This window comes from Aspergillus foveolatus (genome assembly GCF_047715535.1).
Source record: "Aspergillus foveolatus strain CBS 279.81 unplaced genomic scaffold BDW70scaffold_39, whole genome shotgun sequence".
NCBI lineage: Eukaryota > Fungi > Ascomycota > Eurotiomycetes > Eurotiales > Aspergillaceae > Aspergillus > Aspergillus foveolatus.
The window spans coordinates 120,695-143,443 of NW_027396103.1; the positions used below are offsets into that span (position 1 = coordinate 120,695).

Below are 22,749 nucleotides of genomic sequence, written 5' to 3' on the forward strand. Positions count from 1 at the left end.
GATAAGAACTCCGTCGTCGACGCCCAGTGTTATCATGGCCTGGTGAATTGCTGATGCGAATGGAGTTAGCATAACCTCACCCTCTCTCCCGCAGCAGTGGGGGTCTTATACCGGCCTCTCAACGCACCCAGAAGACAAAGCTGGGCCAACTTGGCTGAAATCAAAGGTCGTCGGACCTCCTTTGGTCCCCCGATCAGCCAGTAGCGGCTGATCCTCTCCGTCAGAAAGTCAGTGAGTAGGCTTTCTTCTCACTCGGCTCAAGCCGCTTTTTGGGCGGCGATTCCTATTTGCTGGCTCCCTGGACCCTCTTTTGTTTGGGTAACGCAATCCGAGACCATGCAGACGCGGCGTGGCAGCGACCAACCGGGGCGAGTCGTGCTCGCTTCGTATTTCCCCTGTCAGCCAATTCGAGAGCATTCGCCTTGGCCCTTTGGCGGGAATAGCGCTTCGGCCTACCGATAGTTTCCGATCTCGTCAGGGTTTACCGTTTGTATCCAGAGCACGGGTACGGCGCCTGCCGATAATAGTCGGACCAGGCGTGCCGGAACCGATTCTGCTGTGTGTTCTTTCTCCGTCCAGGATTCCCGTGTAGAAGTATTCGTCCGATAAAGAAGCAGATGACCAGCCCACCGGGCACCAGCACGCGAGCATGGTCGAGTTTGAAATCGACGCCTTGGGTGGCCGTCAGCAGCAACCGCCGAGTGAGCTGAGTGTGATCCGACTTGAGCTGCAAGTAATCGGTGGAATTTCAATCTTCTACGATATCTATGAGCTGGGTGACAATGAACTGGGTATGATGGTAACGACAAACGTGGCTCAATAGGAGTCAGACTACTTAGACCTGCATCATCCTGCATACACTCTGATTGCCCAGCGGAGAATAACTTGCTACTATGAGCACGCCATTGGGTCTTGACATACTAATTTGGCCCATCACATATGCCAACCGTACAGGGTAACCAAGGATGTTATTTGAAGGTCGATATTCTTAGAAAGGAACCAAAGGGGTTTCCAGACCTTCTAGACCCGTGGGACTTCTCAACTCAACAATTTGTTTCGAGGCGTTACACGCCATGAGAAATTGGATGCAACTGTAACATGCAGGTGCCTTTCTATGCAAGTATAGACACCTCTCAAATATCTCACTTTACTAGGAAAACAGCCCAAGCAACCCACACCCGCGGAAAAAGTAAGTATCTGGTTCTTGCCCAGCACTTGGCAGATAGACCACTCGCCCGAATGAAGTGTTCTAGAGGGCCGAGCCGAACTGTGGTGAAACTATCAGGGGCACAAATGGTTGCTTTTTTGTAAGAGTCTAGGGTGTTTTCGGGAAAACTATCACCACCTTTCCGCAAGACCCCCTTGGCCGGTCTTAGTCCTATCAGCCTTTTAATGCTCTTGACTAACCTGTTTGGCGAATAAAAGTCAATATTCCGTGTGCCACTCCATGTCTGTGCCACATGGACCCCAAAGAAACCCACTGATCAGCTTAGTAAGTCTTATCGGTGGATATAGGGAATCGCGCCTGCGAATTCGATCTGGGCCACATATAGATAGTAAGCCATGATGAGCATGAGTCAGTGTCGTACAATGGGGTAAGACCAGATTGTCCTTATCGAAATACTTGATAGTGTAATGCGCACATCGAGTAAAGTCTCGTTAGGATACAAAATTTTTTGATATTGCCTGCGAGACACGCCTGGTTGATATATCCAGCAGTCTCTGTTTAATGGAGACCTTGTAGTCGGTGCTGATGGCGTCCATAGTGGGGTTAGGTCCGAGATATGGCGATTAGCAAAGGCAACGCAGTCGGGCCTTGTCACTTCCCTGGAGAAAAAGGGTGTGCAAGGCATATTGAATTGTTCATCCTCCGAGGCTAATACAGAAGATCAACAGCTTTCACAGTTGAATACACGTGCGTCTTTGGAAAATATCTGAACAGCTAGCCGGACTCAAGTTCGAGGAGCACATCAACTCGACGGGGCTGTGCGTGATAACATTCCATGGACAAGAGAGCCGTGTCTTCTGGTTCATCCTCGTGAAGCTTCCACAAAAGTCAGTGTATTTCAACACCCCTCGATTCTCAGAAGAGGATGCAGCGAAGTTCTGCCCAAATTTTTGCATGTCCTGGTCACAGAACACGTCTTCGTAGGTAATCTCTGAGCAACCAGAACGTTTGCATGCATGGCGGCGTTATAGGAAGGGCTATTGCAAATGTGGCATTTCGATCGTATTGTCCTTTTGGGAGACAGTGTTCACAAAGTAAGCCTCACCTCAACATGGCAGACACTCTGTGCTTAATATCATCAATAGATGACCCCGAACATCGGACAGGGCGCAAATACGGCCGTGGAGGATGCCGCGATGCTAGCCACTTCTTAGAGAGGCATTGAGACTAAACCCCGAATCTTGCAATGCCACGCTCGCCCGGGATGAACTCTTGGTCGAATTTCAGTCGAGAGGGATATAACCGGGCAAAAGGTACATATCTCAGATCGCGTTTTGGCGCCCGGCTCCATACCCAAGACGGCTAGGTCGACTATGATTGGTCGATATATCTTTCCCTACGCCGGGCATCAGGTCATCAAGAGGACAAGAAAGGCATTGGCTGATGCACATTTCATTGAATTCTTACCACTGCCGAATAGGCTGGGTGCAGCACGGAGCGAAGACGGTGGTCATGCTTGGCCGGCAAGCTCATTAAGACTCAACTCAAGTTTGATTTATGTACCGATACTGCTCCCTTATTTATTGTATTTGATGTACTCAAGGATGTAGGTGCCTACCGTGCCTACCAATGATTAAAGACGCTATCATGAATGGGAAAAGTTGATGGCAATTATGGTGATTATTCTATCATTGCGCATACATTATTGAGGGCCACGTATCCGCAAATGCTATGTTGTCAGGCTAATAAATCTTAAAGGCATATGAACCGATGACTCTAGCCGCCCATCACGTTCTGGATCCAGACATGACGTACGCGGCCAGCTTTTCTGATCCAGTTCTATTTGTCCCTTACTTGAGCAAATCTTGCCCTTGAGACAGGGTATGTAACAAGAGAAACGGACCTCGGATGCAAAGGCTTCCGGGCAGTGATCACCAACATGGTCATTCCTCGGACGCATGCATTCCGCATTCTAGTGTCGCCCCATAGGGTGAAGACATTCCTCAAACCAGCTCAGGTACGTATACATGTAAGCAGCTCTAACGTGAATCAGAGACGCTGCCACGTCCCGAGCTTGTACTTGTATCCTCTCTGGCTTCTAGATCTTGAGCGTATTCTGACCTAGTTGTCTAGGCTTTCACTCATTCTGCCAATTCTCTGCATGAATAACAGCCGTCACTACCAACTTGTATTCGCCCAAGAGACACGATGATACGCAGGATTCGACAGAAGGTTCCACGGCGGCCGATTGAATCGCAAAACTCGGAGTCAACGACAAGGCTTGATGCACCAGATGAACAACACAGCCTTGAGAACGGTGGCATTGAAATCCAGAGCATTGAAGCGGCGGATCATCCCGCACCAGATACTTGCAAATCCGAATTAGCAGAGCATAAAGGCGCGACAACGAGCTCAGACAATCAGCAGGACCCGGTTGAGCCACGCAATGACACGAACTATACATCACCATTGAAAATGGCTGCGGTCTTGGTTGGACTGGCACTCGCCGTATTCTGCATGTCGCTGGTAAGTCAGCAAAGGTTATACCCGTATACGTCTTTCTGTTCCTGGCCCGACGAACCTAACATGCCACACCTTTGATTCTCCTAGGACAGCACAATCTTATCGACCGCAATTCCCAAAATCACGGCCGAGTTCAATTCGATGCACGAGATGGGCTGGTATGTCAGTGCTTACTCTCTGACCTTATGCAGCTTCACTCTTGTGTATGGCAGACTGTACACGTTCTACTCGGTCAAATATGTTTTCTTGATCACACTCTCCATTTTCGAGGGCGGATCCCTCATCTGCGGCGCTGCGCCCAGCTCAATAGCCCTTATTATTGGGCGAGCTATTGCTGGATTAGGTGGATCTGGGCTTTTCCTAGGCGCCATGCTGATTTTGACCGAAACTATGCCACTTGAGAAGCTGCCAGTCCTGACGGCGTTGCTTTCTGCTTTATACGGCATCGCTGGCGTTGTTGGCCCTCTGTTAGGCGGTGTATTCACCGACTATGTCAGCTGGAGATGGTGCTTCTACATTAACCTCCCGTTGGGAGGAGCAACAGGCCTCTTTGTGCTGCTGTTTGTCAAGCCGAAGAACGGAAGGATTGGGATGTCAGCCTCCAGCGGAATCCAACGACTGTTGGAACTAGACCCGTTAGGCGTCTTTTTCCTACTACCTGCTATCACATCTGCCCTACTGGCCCTTCAGTGGGGAGGAGCAACCTGGCCATGGGATAATTGGCGCATCATCGTTTTGTTGGTCATCGGAGGGTTCTGCATCTTGGGGTTCTCTGCAGTTCAACTATGGCAGCAGGATCGGGCCACAATTCCGCCGCGATTGATCAAAAATCGGAATGTCTGTGGCGCTGCAGTGTTCGCCTTTTTCATCAATGGGTCATTTATGGTTTTCGCTTATTATGTAAGAACGCTTCCTCTGGCGAGAACTGATTTTGCTGTGATAAGCCCCCGACTGACGTGATATCTGAAAGCTCCCGATCTGGTTCCAGGGCATCAAGAATACGAGTGCAACAATGTCAGGTATTATGAACCTCCCCATGGTCCTAGGCGTCACCGCGTGCTCTTTGCTATGTGGTTGGGCTGTGGGCCAAATAGGTTACTATACGCCATTCATCTACAGCACGCCCATAGTAGCCGCAGTTGGCGCCGGTTTGCTTTCGACAATGACGGTTGGCACGAGCTCACCTTATTGGATTGGCTACCAAGCTCTCTTTGGGATAGGTTTGGGGACTGGAATTTCATTGCCCCTGGTAATCGTTAACACTGCACTCCCAGCCGCTGATATATCCAGTGGGACCGCATCTATCACCTTCATACAGACATTGTCAGCAGCTTTATTCAACTTTGTTGCACAAAACGTTTTTCAAAACCAGCTACTGCACGATATAGCCCAATTTCCCGACCTGGATGCGGCGAAACTAATCGATTCGGGTCCAACCATGCTTCGAGCCGTGGTCCCTGATGATATTATGCCTGATGTGCTGGAGATGTACAATGCGGCTATAACCAAGACGTTCTACCTTGGCGTTGCTTGTGCAGCGACTGCCAGTCTTGGTGTGATTCCTCTCCAATGGCTTTCTGTGAAAGGGAAAAATATTCAAACCGTGCCTGCATAACATAATGACCATAAATTAACGTGTTCGACAGAGTATCATACTACTCTTCAATATTTGTGTTCTTGAATTTTGGCCAGCTAAAGTATTCAAAAGCTATTAGTACTTTATTACAATATTTACCATGTTTCATGTATTGTCTGTGCTTTATTTGAGTTTGAAATAATACTGGTACTTCCCACAATTGCCGACGATACTCTGTGAGCTGGTATTTGCTGAACTTTGGTTTTCAAACGTCCCACGGCCATAACCTAAACTTACTAGCAGGGATTTGGTCCAGCCTATATTTTCAACGTGCCTGGTCTGGGTTGGCAAAGACCACTAATCGCGGAGGCAAAGGGACGACCTGTGGTGGACTTTAAAGTCAGCTGGCAGAGTATGAAAAGCAAGAAAAGGGACGTGGATGAAGAATTCAGGTTGTCATCCTTCCTGCGGTACATACTGCTTGCCGGGAGCATCATCTAACATAATTATCACATTTCCAGCTCCAGATGGGGCCACCTGAACAGGCCGGAAAATGTGCGAGGTACAAGTTTCTGACTGTTGCGAATTCTGGTAGACATGGTGTAAACGTGGGCAATCAAGGTCTCTCTTGCCTGATTTTGTCTACAGTTTTGCTAACTTATAAATGTTAAGCTAATATCCTAGATTGTTGCAATAATGCAAGATTCGATCAAAGGACCTGAAGCAGCGTCAGATGGAAGCTGACAGAGTAATTTTCGTGCTCACAGGATACTTGCATGCGCCGGAATATTGTGCATATTTGCATTAGGATTGACATAGACTGATGTTCACCGTAATGTGGAATAGTGAACAGGGCCAAGGTAAGTGTCACGGACCCAAATATCACCAGTACAATACACGGGCATTCTCTATACTCTGGCGGTAATTAGCGGTGTCATGGAAATTACGGGATGGACGACAAATTGGTTACCAGTTGCGCTAAATGCCTTGCATTCTCAATGAAGGAATGCTCCTTGCGTCCAGTCCTTCAACACTCCCGGAAGACATTACACCCGAAAAATCTGGGTTCAGGGTACTCGTCGAGCTTCGGCGAATGATAGGACATTTCCCAACCCAGCAATGACTAGAGGGATCAGGAATGGCAGTGCTCAATAATGGAACACTATTTCCTGACCACGTAAGGAGCCGACGCCTTGCCACAGACTTCACCTAACGTCCATACCGTTCAGCAAATGTCCCCTTTGGCCAGTTCAGGCTTGTGAGACTGTTTTGGCAAGTGTGGAATTTTGTGGTAAACCGGCAAAAGCATATACTACTTTGGGCTAAAAGTCCTAAACCTCTCGTACTTTTCTCGTGGCATGGTGTTGTTCGTATACTTGGGTGCCACCAACAACCAACAACAGCTATGACTGTCAGCCTTACCACAGACGCTATGAGTGCCTCTGAAGAAACGCGATCCAGACCAACCAAAGGGCCAAACGACGATATTATGAGCGTGAAGATAGCTGGAAATGTTGCTCGCCCAGTTTATCACTGCACAAGCGCACGGCTCAATGACCTAGCTACGACCCATGGCCCAAAACCACCATCCATACCCACGGTCTCAACCTACTGAAGGCTTCATTAACGCACAACCGGATCTTGATTATTGGCGCAGGATACGGCGGCCTCCTGTTTGCCGTGCGCCTCCTCCAAGCCGAAGGTTTCCAATTTGCATGGTGTCGATTATTTCCAAGGTCATATTTTTTATACTGCCCGGTGGGATTACGACTCTACCGGCGGTTCGCCGGCTAACCCTGTCATGCACCAGTTACAAGGGAAACGGGTTGGGGTAACTGGGACGGGCTCAACGGTTGTTCAGGTGATTCCACAGCTTGCTCGCTGGTCCAAGAAATTAATTGTATCTCAACGGACACCGGCTGCCGTGGGCTTGCAGAAAGATCAGGTTACCGATCCCGTGTGGTGGAAGGGCAACATTCTGAAAGCCAGGTCGGGATGACAGACGAAGCGATAGGAGAATTTCAACGCGTTTATTTCCATCTCGAACCCACCCTTTTAGAGAATTTAGTCAATGATGGATGGACAAGTTCGCCATCATTCTCTGCCGCAATTGCTGGCACACTGAACATGCAGCCGGATTTCCTGGACCTAGTCAAAGCTCTTGATCGACCTAGGTTGGAAGCTGTCCAGGACCATATCAGACCAACTGTTCGAGATAATACCACCGTAGAAGCCCTTTAGATTTCCAAATCTTTTTTTTCCTGTACCTCGCAGGCTGGTATTACCGCGAACCAGTCATATATGTTCGGTCGTGCCGCAGAACATGTGGCCTATATCATTCAGAGCTCCACTTTGGGGGCAGGCGGCTATATTGACAAGGTCCGTATCGAGCCCACAGCGAAAGGAGAAGAGCACTGGACGACGCAGTCAGTCGCACGGGCAATTGCTCACAGCCACAACAGTGTGTGGCTCTGGGGATTATAGAATTTCGAACCGTTACGGAAGCAACGATGTTGACAAGATGGCAAGGTATATGCCGTGGGGAGAAGGTATGGCAAGTTATGTCAAAATTCTAGAGGCCTGGAAAGAAAGTGGGACTATGGAAGGATTGGAGATCAGGTACCACTCATCTGAGGGTTGTAATGGGAGATGTCCGATTGTGAGAGCAAGTGCTCCTGCAAGTTGTCTATCAACTTCTCAATTCTACAATCAGGTCAAAGTACTACAGAATTTTTCAACGCGCTATGATAGACATCAAGTGGTTGGTTAGAAATGAATGAGACAGCCAATACCTAAACCAGGAGACCTGCTGCTATTCATGATACACTTCCGAACTGCAATCGCGTGTTTGTAGCTTATGCAACAGATTATGTTCGTGGCTGTTATCACACGGTATGGCTTCTCGCTTCAATTATAACCAAGCGATCTTCACATACGATTACTTCACATAACTTGGAGGCTTATCAGCTACTGGCAGCCTCGTCAACACCCTGACAGGTTCACGACAGAGCGGGCAAGGAGGTTTCGGAATGGCCTATCTGCCTTACTGTGCTACGCTCAAGGCGCCTGAAGTCACCACTTGCTAATGCCGGACATCATATTGGCACTTCCGCTCACAGATGTCAGAACCGTCGGTCATCGCGCATGACCACCATGTACAGCGTTTGAGGTAGGGCATGGAAGAGGAGCACTTTTCGCCATGAGCAGGGAAAGATTCGTCTTCATCTCGCGTTCATCACAAACCGACTTTCATAGTAAGGGGTGACTCCAACAAAGAAAGGAGCAATAGGCCGCGACTCCAAGTCTGGTCAAGGATGTCGCAGGCAAGGAGCCCGGAGATACCAGTCATGCAAGGAGGACGCGGGGTGCAACCTTAAAGCTCGTTCTGGACCCGGCGTCGAGTTGTGTGCATTATCTGAGGCCTGGTTGATGCGAAATGTTCCAATATAGGTCAGAAGCTCGCATTTCTTCACTCATTGGCAGGAGCAGCAAGGGAGGAGCCACACATCAATCCTTTCCCCCTTAGGAGAAGCGGCTGGAGCCTTATTGGAGGCTTAGCCCGCTGATCGCAGAATGTATGCATCGAATTGGAACATATCCGTCTTCTCAGAGCGCTCCCTTGCTTCGTTTTGAATGTCGCGGCACAAAGACGTAGACGGTGTGATAGAGTGAGGGACACAACGCTAGAGTGATGCACGCGTCGTAACTATCCCAGGCAGATTATCTATACTGTTGTGAAGCCCCTGAAGCGTTGCAACACCTTGAAATCGTTCTCAGTACGGATTTGCCAGAATGGCCATTAAACCCAGTATTCTAGAAAGTTGGTGTCAAGCCAAAGCCACCGCTGTTGAAGCCAAATACGAAGCGGAACGCGAGATCAACTTCGGGCTCGCGGCACCGTGAAAGCCATCGAAATTACCCGGGACTCAGCCTTTGAACATTCCTCACAGGTCCCTGGGCACAGCATGCAGAGGTTGGCATAGAAGCCCAACGCGAGCAGTTGCAGCGGAATTGGGCAGCCATAAGATCCCAAGAATTGGTGCCGGTTTGGAGGTCTACTGTGTGCAGTGCGCTTGACCCAGACTGGGCGATTTACCGCTGAGGAGATCACCATCATCGACAGTGCCGCGGGCTTCGGTGCAGCTGGTATTAGAATCGATATCCCGGGCTGATGTGCGATACGGAGAGCTATATCTACATGCCCTTTTTGGAGGAAACTGGGTACATGCCCCGCAACAATTATGCGTCGGGCAACGAGATCAGGGAGCACGTGGAGCGGATTGCACGCACCTACGGGATGGCAACTCGAGCCATGTTCAGGACCTTGTCGAAACACTGGATTGGACGAGGCGGAAAAGGTCTGGATAGTAGCTGGTTCTGCTGGGCGTTGCGAATGATTGGCGAAGGGAGAAGGCGATGTCTTTTCAGATCGTTGCCGACTTGACAATCATCGCCTCGGGTTCAATCACCAGTTCAAAAGGCCCGGACTATCCCAATATATTCGACTACAAAGGCAAGTTGTTCCACACGGTTCGATGGGACTACAACTACACGGGGGGCTCCGTGGAAAACCCGAAGATGCTAGGGTTAGCCGACAAGACGATTACTATCATTGGAACAGGGGCCATTGCGGTCCAGATTGTGTCGCAGCTCGCGCAATATAGCAACAAACTGATAGTATTTCAACGAACCCCGGCTGCTGTAGACGCCCGCAACAAATGTCCTATAGACCCGGTGTAATGGGAAACCGAATCGCAGGCCGAGGGCACTGGATGGGAGAAGCGCCGCCAGGAGAACTTCAACGCTTTCACCTGCAACGAAAAACCCCTTCCATCCGTGAACAAGGTGGATGATGGCTGGACTCTAATGCCGTTCTTCAGTATCCTGATTGGCGGCCCGCAGGGACTGGAACCCGACTAGTCGACCGGATGCGCGTGGTCGATATGATTCGACAAGAGAAGATCTGCGCGCATGCACACAGTATCGTACTGTCGGAGGATTCAGCCGCTCTCCTGATGCTCTGGTATCCCGAGGTGGTGCAACCGGCCATGCTTTCACGACGAGTATCTCTCTGCATTCAACCTGCCCAACATGGAGCTGGTCGACCTTCGTTATATTGGAATATTCCACTTCACAGCCAATGGCCTGGTCGCAAACAATGTTGGATATGAGCTAGATGCCATCATCCTCAGCACGGGGTACACCGTCCCCGTAAAGCGTGCAAGCCCATCCTCGCGCGCAAAAAAATCGCGGTCTCCGGCCGCCACGGGGCCACCATGGAGGCCAATTGGGCGAAGGGCCTCGCAACCCTCCATGGGGTGGGTCATGACTTGTGACTGAACTATGCGAGCTTCAATAGCCTCTTGGAATAAGTTGTGAAATATAACTTGCGCATACGTAGCAACAGCTACCCAAAACGAACCCCCGGGTCCCAAACCATGAAAAAATAAAAACAGTAAAAAAAGAGGAAGGAATAAATGTTTTTGGAATTGGATCTTTAACTTTCACATTTTCCCAATTTTCAAGGGCAAGCAAAATGTCGTCTAGTATCAGGCCATCAACCAACCATTTTTAGCCCACTAGATATTTTAGGAACGAAATGGGTCAACAATAGTGCACTTATCACCACTGCAGAAATTGGCACAGCCCTGGTAACAATACGAAGAGAGCCTCAATCTCCCTTCGGAGTTTCTGCACTCAAACAAAGCATTCCGGGGATCCGTCAATGCAGCGGCATTGATGGGTGGAAACGGGGATAAATGGGCTTCAATCGACTCGCGAAGGTCCTCGATAGAGTAGCCTTTCAGACACATGTAGAATTAACATATATCCCGGTATAGGACGACATGTATTACTGGCCATGGATTTGCTTCAGCGTCGAGCCACAGTAATAAATGGATTGTTTGCAAGCCTTTGAGAATGCGATGGTTGCGGGCAGCAAGCTGCTCAAGACGGCAATTTCAAGGATTAGTTTCATCTTCCTGTCGAGATTACCTGGGTGGTGTCTCCTGGAGGTTGCTATAATGGCGAATTCAGAATGGACATGGAACGCAGGGCACCGCGTTCAGCTTCTCCAAGTCATCAGCGGCATGCTATGGCCGGCGACGCCGGGCTCTCTAAGGAGGGAACTGTACGCAAGGAATGTTATTAATAAAGAAAGACTCCACTACACTGTAATACAAAACAAAAGCAGTAGAAAATTCATGACGTCGACGCAAGGAATCCCATATTGTTGGCGCAGATAGCTTTCCCATTAATCCCCCAAAAGCCATCGGATAACAGCGCCGCAGGCAAAGTCTCCGGGGAAATCACTCGCTCACATTACTAAACCATGATGAACAGTCATCCAGGAAGTACCTCCCGTATTTCCTGTAGGAGTTGGGACTCGAGATTCGCCCATGCCCAGTGCACCATCACTCAAATCTAGGGCGCTGCCGTGGGGGAAGGTACAGCGGCTGTTGTAGCCGCCTGAGGTGCGTCAGTGTGTTCCGTCATGCCACCGGTCACCTCGCCCTTGTCAGGATTATCGGCCGGGCTGTCGTCTTTGGACGTTGGCTGAGGAGGATCCGCTTTTGGATTTTCTGGCGCGTCTTCCAAACCTTCGTCTTTAGTAGGGAGGTGTGGCACAGGAGTGCACGCATTGTGCGAAGTGCCTCCTTGTGTAGCAGTGCTTGGATTCAAGCTACTACCAAAGAGGTTGGGAAATGCACCAGAACCTGGGAATGCACCAAAGCCTGGGAATCCACTGAAGCCAGAGGAGCCACCGAACCCAGGGAAACCACCGAACCCAGGGGAACTAGCTGCAGCAGATCCTGCCGTGCTTGGGCCTGTTGGTGCACCCGCACCACTTCCAAACATGCTGTAAGGCCCGTCGAAGCCACCAAAGCCCGGGAAGGAACCAGAATTGCCGTATGTGCCAGAGGGGGGTGCAGTGCCCGGAACACCGGGCCAGCCACCCATGAAGCCTGGATAGCCCAGCATGCTCGGGGAGACAGCAGCGCCTGGGTTGCTGGAACATGTAGTGGGCGCATCTAAATTCGGTACTTGGCCTTCATTTATATGGTTAGCTTAGCCGCAGAGAATGTGTTATTTTCGTCATTCTCACTCTCGGTTGCCTGAGGTGCGGGCAAGGCCATGGCATGGCCAAGCATACTAAGCAGCGCAATAGTGGACGACTTCATTTTGAGCTCAAGGACTTGGTAAACTTTGAAATAACAATGCAAGGTTGGTTTGGGTATAGCACAATTCGGCGTTAAAACGCTTCTTTTACCACTTTATATATACGCCGGAGAGAAACTGAGACAGACAGACTGGCGAAGCAACCACCAGAAGCCGCCGTTTGCGAGACCATGGAGGCGCTGCTTTCCTTTGAGGAGAGCTCGCATCCGGGGTCATGGAACCTGTTTGGAATGCCCTAAGACTTTGCGGACGGTGGATACAAGATGCTGCCCTCACAATGATCTAAATCTAACTCGTACGGCCAGTCAGAAGGGACTACTGTATGCAATCGGCTTCTAGACACCAACTTGAGTACGTTTGCGGTGGTTATATCCTCCCCAGAAATAGATGGTTATCCGAAGCCAGGCATGTAGTTTGCAACCAGTAAGATGGCTGCTAGATGCTGCAAACAATACACGATATTTCGATTAAAGAAAATGAGATACTTGCTAGATCAGGGTTACTCGATTCAGTAAAGAATAAATTACCTATTGCCAAGCGAGATGTTTTGACTACGATCCTTGCACTAGCTGGTTGTTTGAATACAAATAGACATCTCTAGCGAAATGTGAAGGTCCCTTGTCGGACAGAACCCAACATCAGGCACGGTGGGCCATTGGCCTTACATTATGGTTGAGGTCAACGAACCTCTTGGACGTAAGGTATCGAAGCTTGACCAGACCAGGGTTTATATAACTATATCACGGAGACATGTGGCGTCGTAGACATAGGAAAATACAAGTACCCGTCTGATAGGAGGTCATGACATGGCCATGTTAATCTGTACGTTATTTAATGGCTCAAGATTTGTGACAAGATAGTTTCCATTACCTCAACGAGGATAAGCACTAAGTATTATTATAAGCCAACATGTCTTCGCAGAAACTCATACCCATTCACCACAGCTTTCAGAGTCCACGCCACAAGCCAGCATCTTATGATGTGTCCGTTGGGCCTGTTGTATGGTGACCAAATCATCCAGCATACCATGAATTAAGAAGGTAGGGACTCGGTACGACCCCGCAGAGATCTGGAAGAACGGGCAGACTTTCTGGACCTCGCTAAGACTTGTTTTAGGTAGGGCGCCTTCATCATCCGGCCCAGATTCAGCAAGTCGGGTCTTGTAGTCGCACCCGTAGAGCAGCACTGGTAATGTTTGGCCGGTCCAGTTCACGTATAGCGCGATCCTGCTACGTGGATCACTTGGCGCCATCCAACCCCCCAGAGCTCGCTTGCTGGGTGGAGGGTTGTACCCGGAAATGGGCGCATCCTGCAGTGTATCCAATGGATTACCTGTCTGGATGTCTGATTGTCTGATGTAGAGACATCGACCTTATACGGGAAGTTCGGCTTGCTCCAGAACGGGTCTGTGTAATCCGTAGGGCTGTAAAACGAGACGATTGCCTCAGGGGCCGAAACGCAGCGCGCAGGTGCCGTCCATGCCAGCGTCATGGCTAGGTGACCACCAGTCTACCAGCCTATGGCGACCACATTATTTCCGTCGGGAAGTATGTCAGGGCGCTGAAGCTGTAGTTGGGTAATTTGTCCCGCGCTCAGGCCAAAGCATCACAGGCATCTTGCATGGGGCCGTCTAGCAGTGATACCTCCAGGCAAAGTCTGTAGTCAATACTGACGGGCAGAAGCCCCATGTCCAGCAGCATTCTGACTTTTTCATGGCGTACATCCTTGCGCGGGAACATTATGTGGCCGCCACCGTGGATCAGTACGGTTATGTGCTCACGTTAGCTCCTGGGTACCGTTCAACCAATTGTAATTATTTAACCTACCGATTGATCGTTTTGCTCTGCTACGATCTAGCCTTTTTCGGATAGTAGATGTCCGCAAACAACTCCAAGTCGTCCCTTGTGTTGTAGAGAACCGTTTGCTCCCGCACGGTACTACAGTCGGCTTTGGGTTCATCTTCTCCTTCCAGGGCGAGGAAAGTTTGAGTAGACGACGCAACAATAAGACGCAGAATATCGGACTCGGCAGAGTCATTGTCTGTCCAGTTTACCCAGCTGAAGCCAGCCTGCCGTAGGTTGTGGTCCCAGTGTCGCTCGTGAGCCAAAGCATGCGACCAACCATCGTTAAACAGCCTCCAGCCCTCGAGAAGACCGAAGCCAAAGTCAAACCAAAACAAATTCTTCGCCAACTCAATCAGGCACAAATTGCCTTGGGGGCGTAGCAATCTCCGAATGTTTGTACAGGAAGTGATCAAATTCCGCGTGGCGTAAATACAGTTCATGGATATTATGATATCGTACTTTCCCGGTAGATCAGGTGAAGGATCGTTCTCAATTTCGAGCGTTGTATAGCGCATGAAATTGTAAGCCTTGAATCGCTTGCGGACCAAGGTCGCTAGGTATGAGGAGATATCTGTGTACTTGTACTGGAATCGGAGGCCAGGTACTGCTGCCAGTTCTTGAACAAGGTAGTTAGTCGTTCCTCCTGTGCCAACGCCAATTTCCAAGACCTTGATCTCCCTTTGGGTACCTAAGTTGAAAAGAAGGTCTCTGAGATACTGCGCCAACTGTATCGTGGCCGACTTGAACATGGGCGCATTGGAGTATACGTCTGTCATCAAAGCACAGGCTTCTTCATTCTGGAACAGGAGGGACAAAGGGTCCGCTTTCCCAATAAGACACTCTTCTAGTCCTATCTGGTTACTTCCGGCCAATTCGGTCCAATGGCCAAATAGCTCGTTATGTATATGAACGCTAGGGCAGAGGACCCATACTGCTTTGGACCGAACCGCCCGAACGCTAGACTAGAGGAATGTCGGTTTCTCAGTAGATAAGCCCATCCTATTCCGAAAAAAAAAAAAAAAAAAAAAAAAAAAAAAAAAAAAAAAAAAAAAGGAAAGAAAAGAAAAGAAAAGAAAAAGCCATTTCATATCCACTCCTTCAGAAATCGGCGCGAAAGTGTATTTTGTTCTGCGGTTGTGGCGTTGTTTTAGTTTATCAATCGGCCAAAGTTTTCTGCATGTATGGCTCACGGCAATACTAGACAAATCGACCTTGACTACCAGGGCAAGCAGGTAGTTAGACCATGTCAGTGTCAGGCACCTTTTGATAGCAGCTCCCCGGTTGAAGATGTTCGAAGTCATGCTCCTCCCAAAGCAGATCCAATGCTAGGATCTCTCGACACTACTCATGGTTCTAGGAATGAACGTTTCAATTCAATTGTGGTGTCTTCAAGAGCATTCTTCAAGAGCATCCTCAAGAAAGAAGAAATTGCTGCATAGACCTGGGGGTTTGTGACGTTGCCTAGCCCTAGACTTATGGCTCCTGGATGTTTTCTGTGCAGGTCACACTAATATCTTGCTCTTTTCTCGGCATTTAGCGCCACATATGTTGCAGCCTGAGACAACGACCTATTCATTATGTTTAACAGCACCCAGCTTAGGTGGCTTTCTTATAGAACGGCCCTTATGGTATTCCCGCTGGAATCAAGAAGGGAGCTTTATGCCACTGGCGTCACGGATATGGAATTCCCTCATACCCAGCGTGGAAGCAACCGATGGATCAACCACAACACTTTCAACCCTTCGAAACTAACTCATGTCAGTTAGGTTACTATAATGATAATATTGAAATCAGCCACTCTTTTAAACACGTGTCACGAAAGTTATTTATCATAATATCGGCACATTTAAAGAAAACAGACTTTTCCCTATATGATCTCTTATACAGAACAGCACAAGCATTATTGAGTGTCAGCTGAGCACAGGATAAATCTATGTTTTCAGGGCGAAGAAAACACCATGAAAACACTATTTCAGATATCGACATGAGAGAAATGAGCCGTCAAACCTCTCTTGGTTCCTGCAGTTTCTATACTTATTCTGCGGCAGTGCGAGTTATCAATCGGTCATACGTCTACAGCAGTCTTATGTGAAGCTCCCCGGCATATGACTAAAGGCTGCTATTTTCTGTATATAGAGGTATTAAATCAGTCCTCAATCCATGTACGTCTCCAGAACAGTAACAAGCACGCTGCATCGTCATAGGTGAGGATAGATTTGGGACCATTATTCGGTGCTGATCAACTCAATTAGAATAATACCTCAGATTCAGTCGAAATAGTCTAAACAGCTACTCCAATCCAAAAAATCTTCCTCTCTCGACCACCATCTCATCTCCGTTTTGTCCTCCATCTTCGCCTCTCCTACACGGCATCGAACCAAAAATCCACACTCTTTTAAATCCTCGGCAAAGAACAAGTAATCCATCGTAGCCAGATTGTCGTAATGATACTCCCTCTCCCCGGCCGAATACTCCAGCCCAGGTTGATTCAAGAAAATATCCACAACAATTGACTCAATAAGACCTTGTTCCCAGAGCGCAAAAACAACCCGCAGCACAAAATACTGATCCGGTCCAGGCCGCGTGTCGTAGAAAGCTTCCAGGAAGGTTCGGAACCGCTCCTGCTGTACCACGCCCATGAGGATGACCTCGTTGAAGTCCCGCAAGTACTCGCCGCACTGCCCGTCATGTACTAGTTCGTGTTCGTACGGGTTATCTCTGAATGGGCTTCCGATAGAGTAGAAGGCGCTGTAGGTATCGCACTCGGGAAACTCAAGGATTAGGATCCAGCGGCCGCCGTATCGGGACTCGGGCTTGCTAGTGCCTAGGTACAATTCACAGCTGTCTCTTTCTGGGCTCATATGGACTGGCTTGGGTTCGGAGGGCATTCTGGGTTCGCAGAGATCTCTGCGCATAGTCTTCTTAGGTAGGTTCGAGGAACAATAAGCGAGGATCCTTCAGCTTAGTGAGCCTGTTGGTTGGATTGGCAGCACTCACAATGCTCTTTGCAAGAAGAGCACAGCTACACTATGGGGATTGCTCTCAGAAGTGAGGCCGCTTGTGGGCTTGGGAGAACCGGTAGACGAGTTCGTGGCTTGAAGAGATCATGTATTGAATCAAACATTTCTCTCGATAACAGTTCTCTCGATACCCCATCAAAGAAAAAGAGGGACTGTGTCTTGAGAATGGTTTCATTGTTCACTCTTTGTGCATTGACTCTCAAATATTGGATGGTCTTTGTCCAGTCTGAGTGAATGACAAGGAATACCCATATCTAATCACAACGATTTTGTAATAACCCATCCTACTCTTTTCTTTCGCTACCTTTAGACCACTTCGTTATTCAGCTCTCATCCCAGCAACCCTTAATTAGTGTTCGCCTTTGTCAATGTCTAAGGCTCTCGGTGTCAACCTTTCACGTATCATGGGATAGAAATATCCTCAAGCGTTTAGAGCTTCACCTGGAATCGTAGCTGAAGTGTAGATAAATAACCTCCAGTACCCCTCAAAGCGAACCGAGTCAGGTGGGATACCCGTTGTCAGTCGGTGTTTAGGGTCCTTCCTTGATGCGAGCACGACTAAAAAGGTTTTGTCTTACTACTGGGAATCTGAACGGTTTCCGGTCACAATACATAGCTCAACCAATCATCATATATGTCAGGAACGCCGCAACCCGGTTTGGTATAAACAAGTGTCAGCAGCCTGCAGAAGCCCGAACCGATCGACCAATCGCGGAGACAAGGCCCGATTCTCCAGGACGCAAGCTGTCTGTCTCGTATTCAACTGCGCGCCTGGCGAATTATAAAAGGCTAGTCAAGACTCTTTTTACCTTCTATTTCCACAAACACTGTTTCTGACGAGATAAAAATGATCCCCAAAACGGAAAAGGACTATCATGCCCTAGTGAAAGCAAAAGCCCTTCAGGGCGTTTGCTGGGGTGACGAGTACGAGCGCATGATATCGGGAATGCTGTACGCCATCCTTAACCTCTTTCTACGGCTACGCTCACTTCATGCTATTGAAGGTACAACCCCCTCTCCCCCGAACTCATTTATGGCAGAGAGAAAGCCCGCCGTCTCATCGCTGAATTTAACGCGCCACCGCACCCCGATATTCCTTTCTCTGAGACCATCGCTCGCAGAGAGAGTGCGCTGCGAAGACTCTTTGGCCATGCCGGCGAGGGAATCTACATTGAGGCCCCGCTCTTTGTTGACTACGGATGCAATGTCAGTGTTGGGAAGGCATTTTATGCGAACTTCAAGTTTGTTATTCCTTAGATACTCTTCTCCTTCCCGACTCGTGGGTCCGATGTTGACACGCCTCTGTTGGAAACAGCCTCACAATCCTTGACTGCGGCCTCGTCACAATCGGCGACCATGTCGAGATTGGACCGAACGTAAGTATTATCACTGGGGAGCATTATACCGAGATCAACGCTCGGCGGGCAAACAGGGGGAAGGAATTTACGGGGCAGGTGGTCATCGGGAACGACTGCTGGATTGGTGCAAACGTGACGATCCTCGCGGGTGTCACCATCGGAGAAGGGTGCACAATTGGTGCAGGCTCAGTGGTCAAGAGGGACATTCCTGCCTTGAGTATTGCTGTAGGATGCCCGGCCAGGGTGATTAGATCTGCTGGGAGGCCAGAAGGTGAGGCGGAGTAGGCTGGGGCCATGGCAGCTGGACGGATGAGTATGAGCGCCTTGCATTTGTATTTGTTAATTTCAAGATTAAGATGATATTCAGCGAATATGGGAATACAGTCGTTCGAGCTATACTTGGACATGTTAGCCGCCGACATCTCACTAGATGTAAAGAAGTGATGAATCCGAACGATTCCTAATGAAGCAACCAGTTATACGTATTTTGACGCTGCTTTTTACTCTATTTTAAATCATTCCTTGCTATACCACTGCCATTTCTGCTTCACCCACCTTAGAACTTCCTATTCCTTTGAATTTGGAGAGCTACCTTGCTCTGGTAGTATCTGAGACTTCAGAATAGAATGCTGGGAGCGCACTTGGCCCCCAGCGCCCATCAAGTCCTATGTTCCCTACGTATCGTTCCGGTTCGTCCAACCCAGATCCATACGGTGAAGTACCTGGCCTTTGCGAAATATTTACACGGCTCCTTACTCTCAAGGTAAAGCCGAAATGGCTTAAATACGCAATTTAGATTCCGCCTCAAGCGACAGTAGATGGGTCAGCCTGACCCGTGAAAACAGTGCTTTACCTCGGTTTAACTGTACTATGGACATACGTATCGAATGGCCGTAATTGTCCCTCTTGTCCGAGGGAATATACCGAGATTTATATACTTGTGGCGGTACAGTAAGAGGCTGCATAAGAGATATATAGATAGGAAGTGAACATCACACTTGGAGAACTGCTTGCTATCTGATTTGTGTCCATCCTTTACCTATTCAACACGTAAGATACCACAGCATCATAAAAAAATGTGCCTAAATGGAAAATCTGAACCCGAAGATATACGTGAACAAATTAGATGCCCTGACCAGTAGCCTTGACCAGTAGGAATCTCATTTCATTTATCTAAGTCCTCAAAGTAGTGGAATCACTTTTCGGATTGATTATGACGTAACGCGCCTGGATGGTCTAGAGGTATGATTCTCGCTTCGGGTGCGAGAGGTCCCGCGTTCGACTCGCGGTTCAGGCCTTTTCATTTTCTTTTTGTTTCCCAGCCCCTCCCTGCTCCTCTGTCATAAAGACTATTAACAAGGTTGTCTCCTCGGTTTCCGATAATATAGAGAGAATCACCTCAAGGGCCAGGGTGTAGAGGGTCTGGACCTGCAGCTTCGCTGCAACGAAAGTATAAAGCAAGCTCCAACTGCACTGCCAACTCACTCGTTGCTCCGTTCTTCCACAGCTCGATCACCAATCACTTCCAGGTGCACCTGACCTAGCCTGTGCGGGGGAGACACACTGTCGGCGATGTAGGTAGGTATGGTAAGTCTTTCCCCCTAAATTTACAAACCTCAACCTGGATGTCGAGAGAAGAAAGCATCCCAAGCGAAGATGACGCAGTCGAACTCATCTCGTCTATACAATAAAGTCGCTATCGTGACCGGCGCATCCTCAGGCCTCGGTCGAGCGATCGCTACTCGATACGCTCGCGAAGGGGCCAAAGTCGTATGTGCTGATGTATCTCCAACAGCGCGATCGCTCGAGGAGTCCGATATCACCACACACGATTTGATACTGAAACACGGTGGAGAAGCGCTCTTCATCCAGACTGATGTCGGCGACGCGGCTCAGATGGAGAGTCTCGTCAAGGCCACGGTTCAGCACTATGACCGACTGGATATGTAAGTATTTACTGGACAAGCTGAGCTCGAATTTGGTGAACTTGACTGAACATCAGGAAGCCTTGTCAACAACGCCGGCATAAGCCTTGAGGCCCGCAAACCGGCCGTGCTGCATCTTACCGACGAAGAAACTTGGGATACGACCATGCGCGTCAACGCAAAGTCGGTTTTCTTGGGGTGCAAGTATGCTCTCGCGCAGATGCTGCGACAGGAGCCGCATCCCTCGGGGGATCGAGGGTGGATTGTCAACATCTCCTCCATTATGGGAATGATTGTTGGGCCAGAGAATCGTACGCCGCGCCCGTACCCAAGTTGGATTACCCACTAGTGAGTGGTGCTGACGAATTGTGAACCCAGCTTCCTACTGCGCATCCAAAGGCGCCGTCAGCCAACTAACCCGACAGATCGCTCTTGATTACGCGCCTCACCGGATCTATGCGAATGCGCTTTGTCCCGGATGTAGGTTCTACATTTTTAATGCTGAAGATAAGCTGAACGCGAGGTAGATACACAAACTGCCATATTCAAAGAGACGACAACCCACTTAACGCCGTGGGAGGATTTGAATCGGCGGCATCCACTGAAGGGGCCCGGACTGCCGGATGATGTGGCTAGGATGGCTGTTGTTTTGGCAAGTGAGGACGCAAGCTGGGTTACTGGGGTCTGTTTGCCGGTTGATGGGGGATATACTGCTCGCTAGATTCGACCCTTTTTCGTATGGCAATCATAGCGCGTACAGACGGAAGACGCACGCTCTATCAAAGTATATGCTACATTGTACGTCATTATCGCAAGATCATCCTGCGGAATCTAATAATCGGCGCTGGATTTCTCTCCACTTCGTCAGGGTACCTGCCATTTAACCCGTCCGTTTCCAGGGATGCAACCCTACCATCAACCTCAATTATAGCTATTTATATTACGCGTCAACAATAAGGGGATGGCTTAGCCCATCTAACCACATGAGCTCTTGATCTCGAATCCTTCGGGCATGACCATGCTCGGTATTCGAGCCCGATACACTCGTGGTCAGGCTCTTGCGGATGGCCCGTCTTCCAAATGGGGCATAGAATGACGTCGAATATGCCAGTGGCAGGCTAGTGGATCAATGATGCTCTGCCGCCTGCTGGGTATTTACCAAAGGGCTGCGGCGCCCTATACCAGGCAGCATAACAAGTCCCGGACCCCGCTTCGTGAGGCAAGGAGCACAAATATTCCGGTGGCAAGCCTGGTCAGTCTATGGCTCCGACGAGAATCTTGCAAATTAAGTGTTTAGCCGTTCGTCAGCGACGGAATGACGTTGCATTTGCAAATGGTGCAGGGTAGGGCTGGTGGCTACAGCATGTGCTTGCCGGGCGACGGTGCGCCGTGGCAGCGTGTACGACATGTGTTCCGGCTTTAGGGCAAATTGTCATTTCCTTGCCACGGTATACCACAGTATGCCCGAGTCTAAACCCGAGCCGGACCAAATAAGGCAGAAAAGTAGAGTAACAAGGCTTATGACACCAAGGCCTCCATATCGATATCGCCTTAGGTGCTTGCCACAAAAGTACATATTAAGGATGGACATTGTAAACCTCTTCTCCCTATTTCTAGAAACGCAGATCGTGTAACGCGTACTGAAACAGTCGTCGCGAGGCTCTACGGGTCCAGGGGCCAAAAGCGTCGCACGAAGTGGGAGGCACCCCTCGCGGGGTAGTAGACGACCCTGCATACAGCTGCATTTCCTGGTACATGGCTCTCAAAGTACTTGTTACCAGAATTCCGGGGCGCTGTACAACGATCACAACGAGCCAGGCTGCCTTCTCTCCATCCAAGGTGGAACTAGACGCTGTCTCGGCCGCCGGCAAGGCTGCCAGGCAGCATAGACCAGAACGCGACACATCGCAGTCCTTACCAGTATAGATTAGTCGGTATCAATGATGTCTTCGTAATCTTTCGTTCCCAGAAAAGTACCAAACCATCATTTACGTTGATTGTGACGGTCTTGATCGGGAGAGGAAGGTGCAGGAGAGACCAAGCACCATTTTAGGTAAAATCCACGAAGGTGAGGCTTTGTCGAGGCGCGCACTGGCCAGTATGACTTCATTCTGGACCCCGTGGGAGATTGAATGCTTACTGCTGGCGTATCGGCG

General features: G+C 49.3%; 7 protein-coding genes and 1 non-coding gene across 8 annotated transcripts; 5 read left to right on the forward strand and 3 right to left on the reverse strand.

The window, feature by feature from the left end:
• The first annotated feature begins 3,074 nt into the window (after positions 1–3,074).
• BDW70DRAFT_80824 (MDR family MFS transporter) lies at positions 3,075–5,363 on the forward strand. Its single transcript, XM_073744909.1, has 4 exons — positions 3,075–3,185; positions 3,302–3,694; positions 3,779–4,591; positions 4,662–5,363. Exons 2-4 carry the CDS (start codon positions 3,377–3,379, stop codon positions 5,304–5,306), a joined length of 1,776 nt encoding a protein of 591 aa, XP_073594214.1. The 5' UTR covers positions 3,075–3,185; positions 3,302–3,376; the 3' UTR covers positions 5,307–5,363.
• A 4,604-nt stretch (positions 5,364–9,967) lies between these two features.
• Positions 9,968–10,742, forward strand: BDW70DRAFT_139935 (uncharacterized protein). Its single transcript, XM_073737504.1, has one exon. It carries the CDS (start codon positions 10,359–10,361, stop codon positions 10,605–10,607), a length of 249 nt encoding a protein of 82 aa, XP_073594215.1. The 5' UTR covers positions 9,968–10,358; the 3' UTR covers positions 10,608–10,742.
• Positions 10,743–11,495: 753 nt separating this feature from the next.
• On the reverse strand, positions 11,496–12,270 carry BDW70DRAFT_139936 (uncharacterized protein). Its single transcript, XM_073737505.1, has one exon. The coding sequence runs from the start codon at positions 12,246–12,248 to the stop codon at positions 11,691–11,693; it is 558 nt and encodes a 185-aa protein (XP_073594216.1). The 5' UTR covers positions 12,249–12,270; the 3' UTR covers positions 11,496–11,690.
• A 2,022-nt stretch (positions 12,271–14,292) lies between these two features.
• Positions 14,293–15,066, reverse strand: BDW70DRAFT_161698 (class I SAM-dependent methyltransferase; the record flags this gene model as incomplete). Its single annotated transcript, XM_073741015.1, has 1 exon — positions 14,293–15,066. One exon carries the CDS (start codon positions 15,064–15,066, stop codon positions 14,293–14,295), a length of 774 nt encoding a protein of 257 aa, XP_073594217.1.
• Positions 15,067–16,557: 1,491 nt separating this feature from the next.
• Positions 16,558–17,178, reverse strand: BDW70DRAFT_161699 (uncharacterized protein; the record flags this gene model as incomplete). Its single annotated transcript, XM_073741016.1, has 1 exon — positions 16,558–17,178. The coding sequence occupies one exon, from the start codon at positions 17,176–17,178 to the stop codon at positions 16,558–16,560; it is 621 nt and encodes a 206-aa protein (XP_073594218.1).
• Positions 17,179–18,142: 964 nt separating this feature from the next.
• On the forward strand, positions 18,143–19,066 carry BDW70DRAFT_139937 (uncharacterized protein). Its single transcript, XM_073737506.1, has 2 exons — positions 18,143–18,551; positions 18,626–19,066. The coding sequence occupies exons 1-2, from the start codon at positions 18,158–18,160 to the stop codon at positions 18,688–18,690; spliced, it is 459 nt and encodes a 152-aa protein (XP_073594219.1). The 5' UTR covers positions 18,143–18,157; the 3' UTR covers positions 18,691–19,066.
• Positions 19,067–19,893: 827 nt separating this feature from the next.
• On the forward strand, positions 19,894–19,965 carry BDW70DRAFT_t132. The gene has a single exon. It is a non-coding gene; the product is annotated as a tRNA-Pro (tRNA).
• Positions 19,966–20,071: 106 nt separating this feature from the next.
• Positions 20,072–21,737, forward strand: BDW70DRAFT_80846 (SDR family NAD(P)-dependent oxidoreductase). The gene is made up of 4 exons (XM_073744910.1): positions 20,072–20,614; positions 20,675–20,904; positions 20,972–21,073; positions 21,121–21,737. The coding sequence occupies exons 1-4, from the start codon at positions 20,325–20,327 to the stop codon at positions 21,312–21,314; spliced, it is 816 nt and encodes a 271-aa protein (XP_073594220.1). The 5' UTR covers positions 20,072–20,324; the 3' UTR covers positions 21,315–21,737.
• Positions 21,738–22,749: the final 1,012 nt, after the last annotated feature.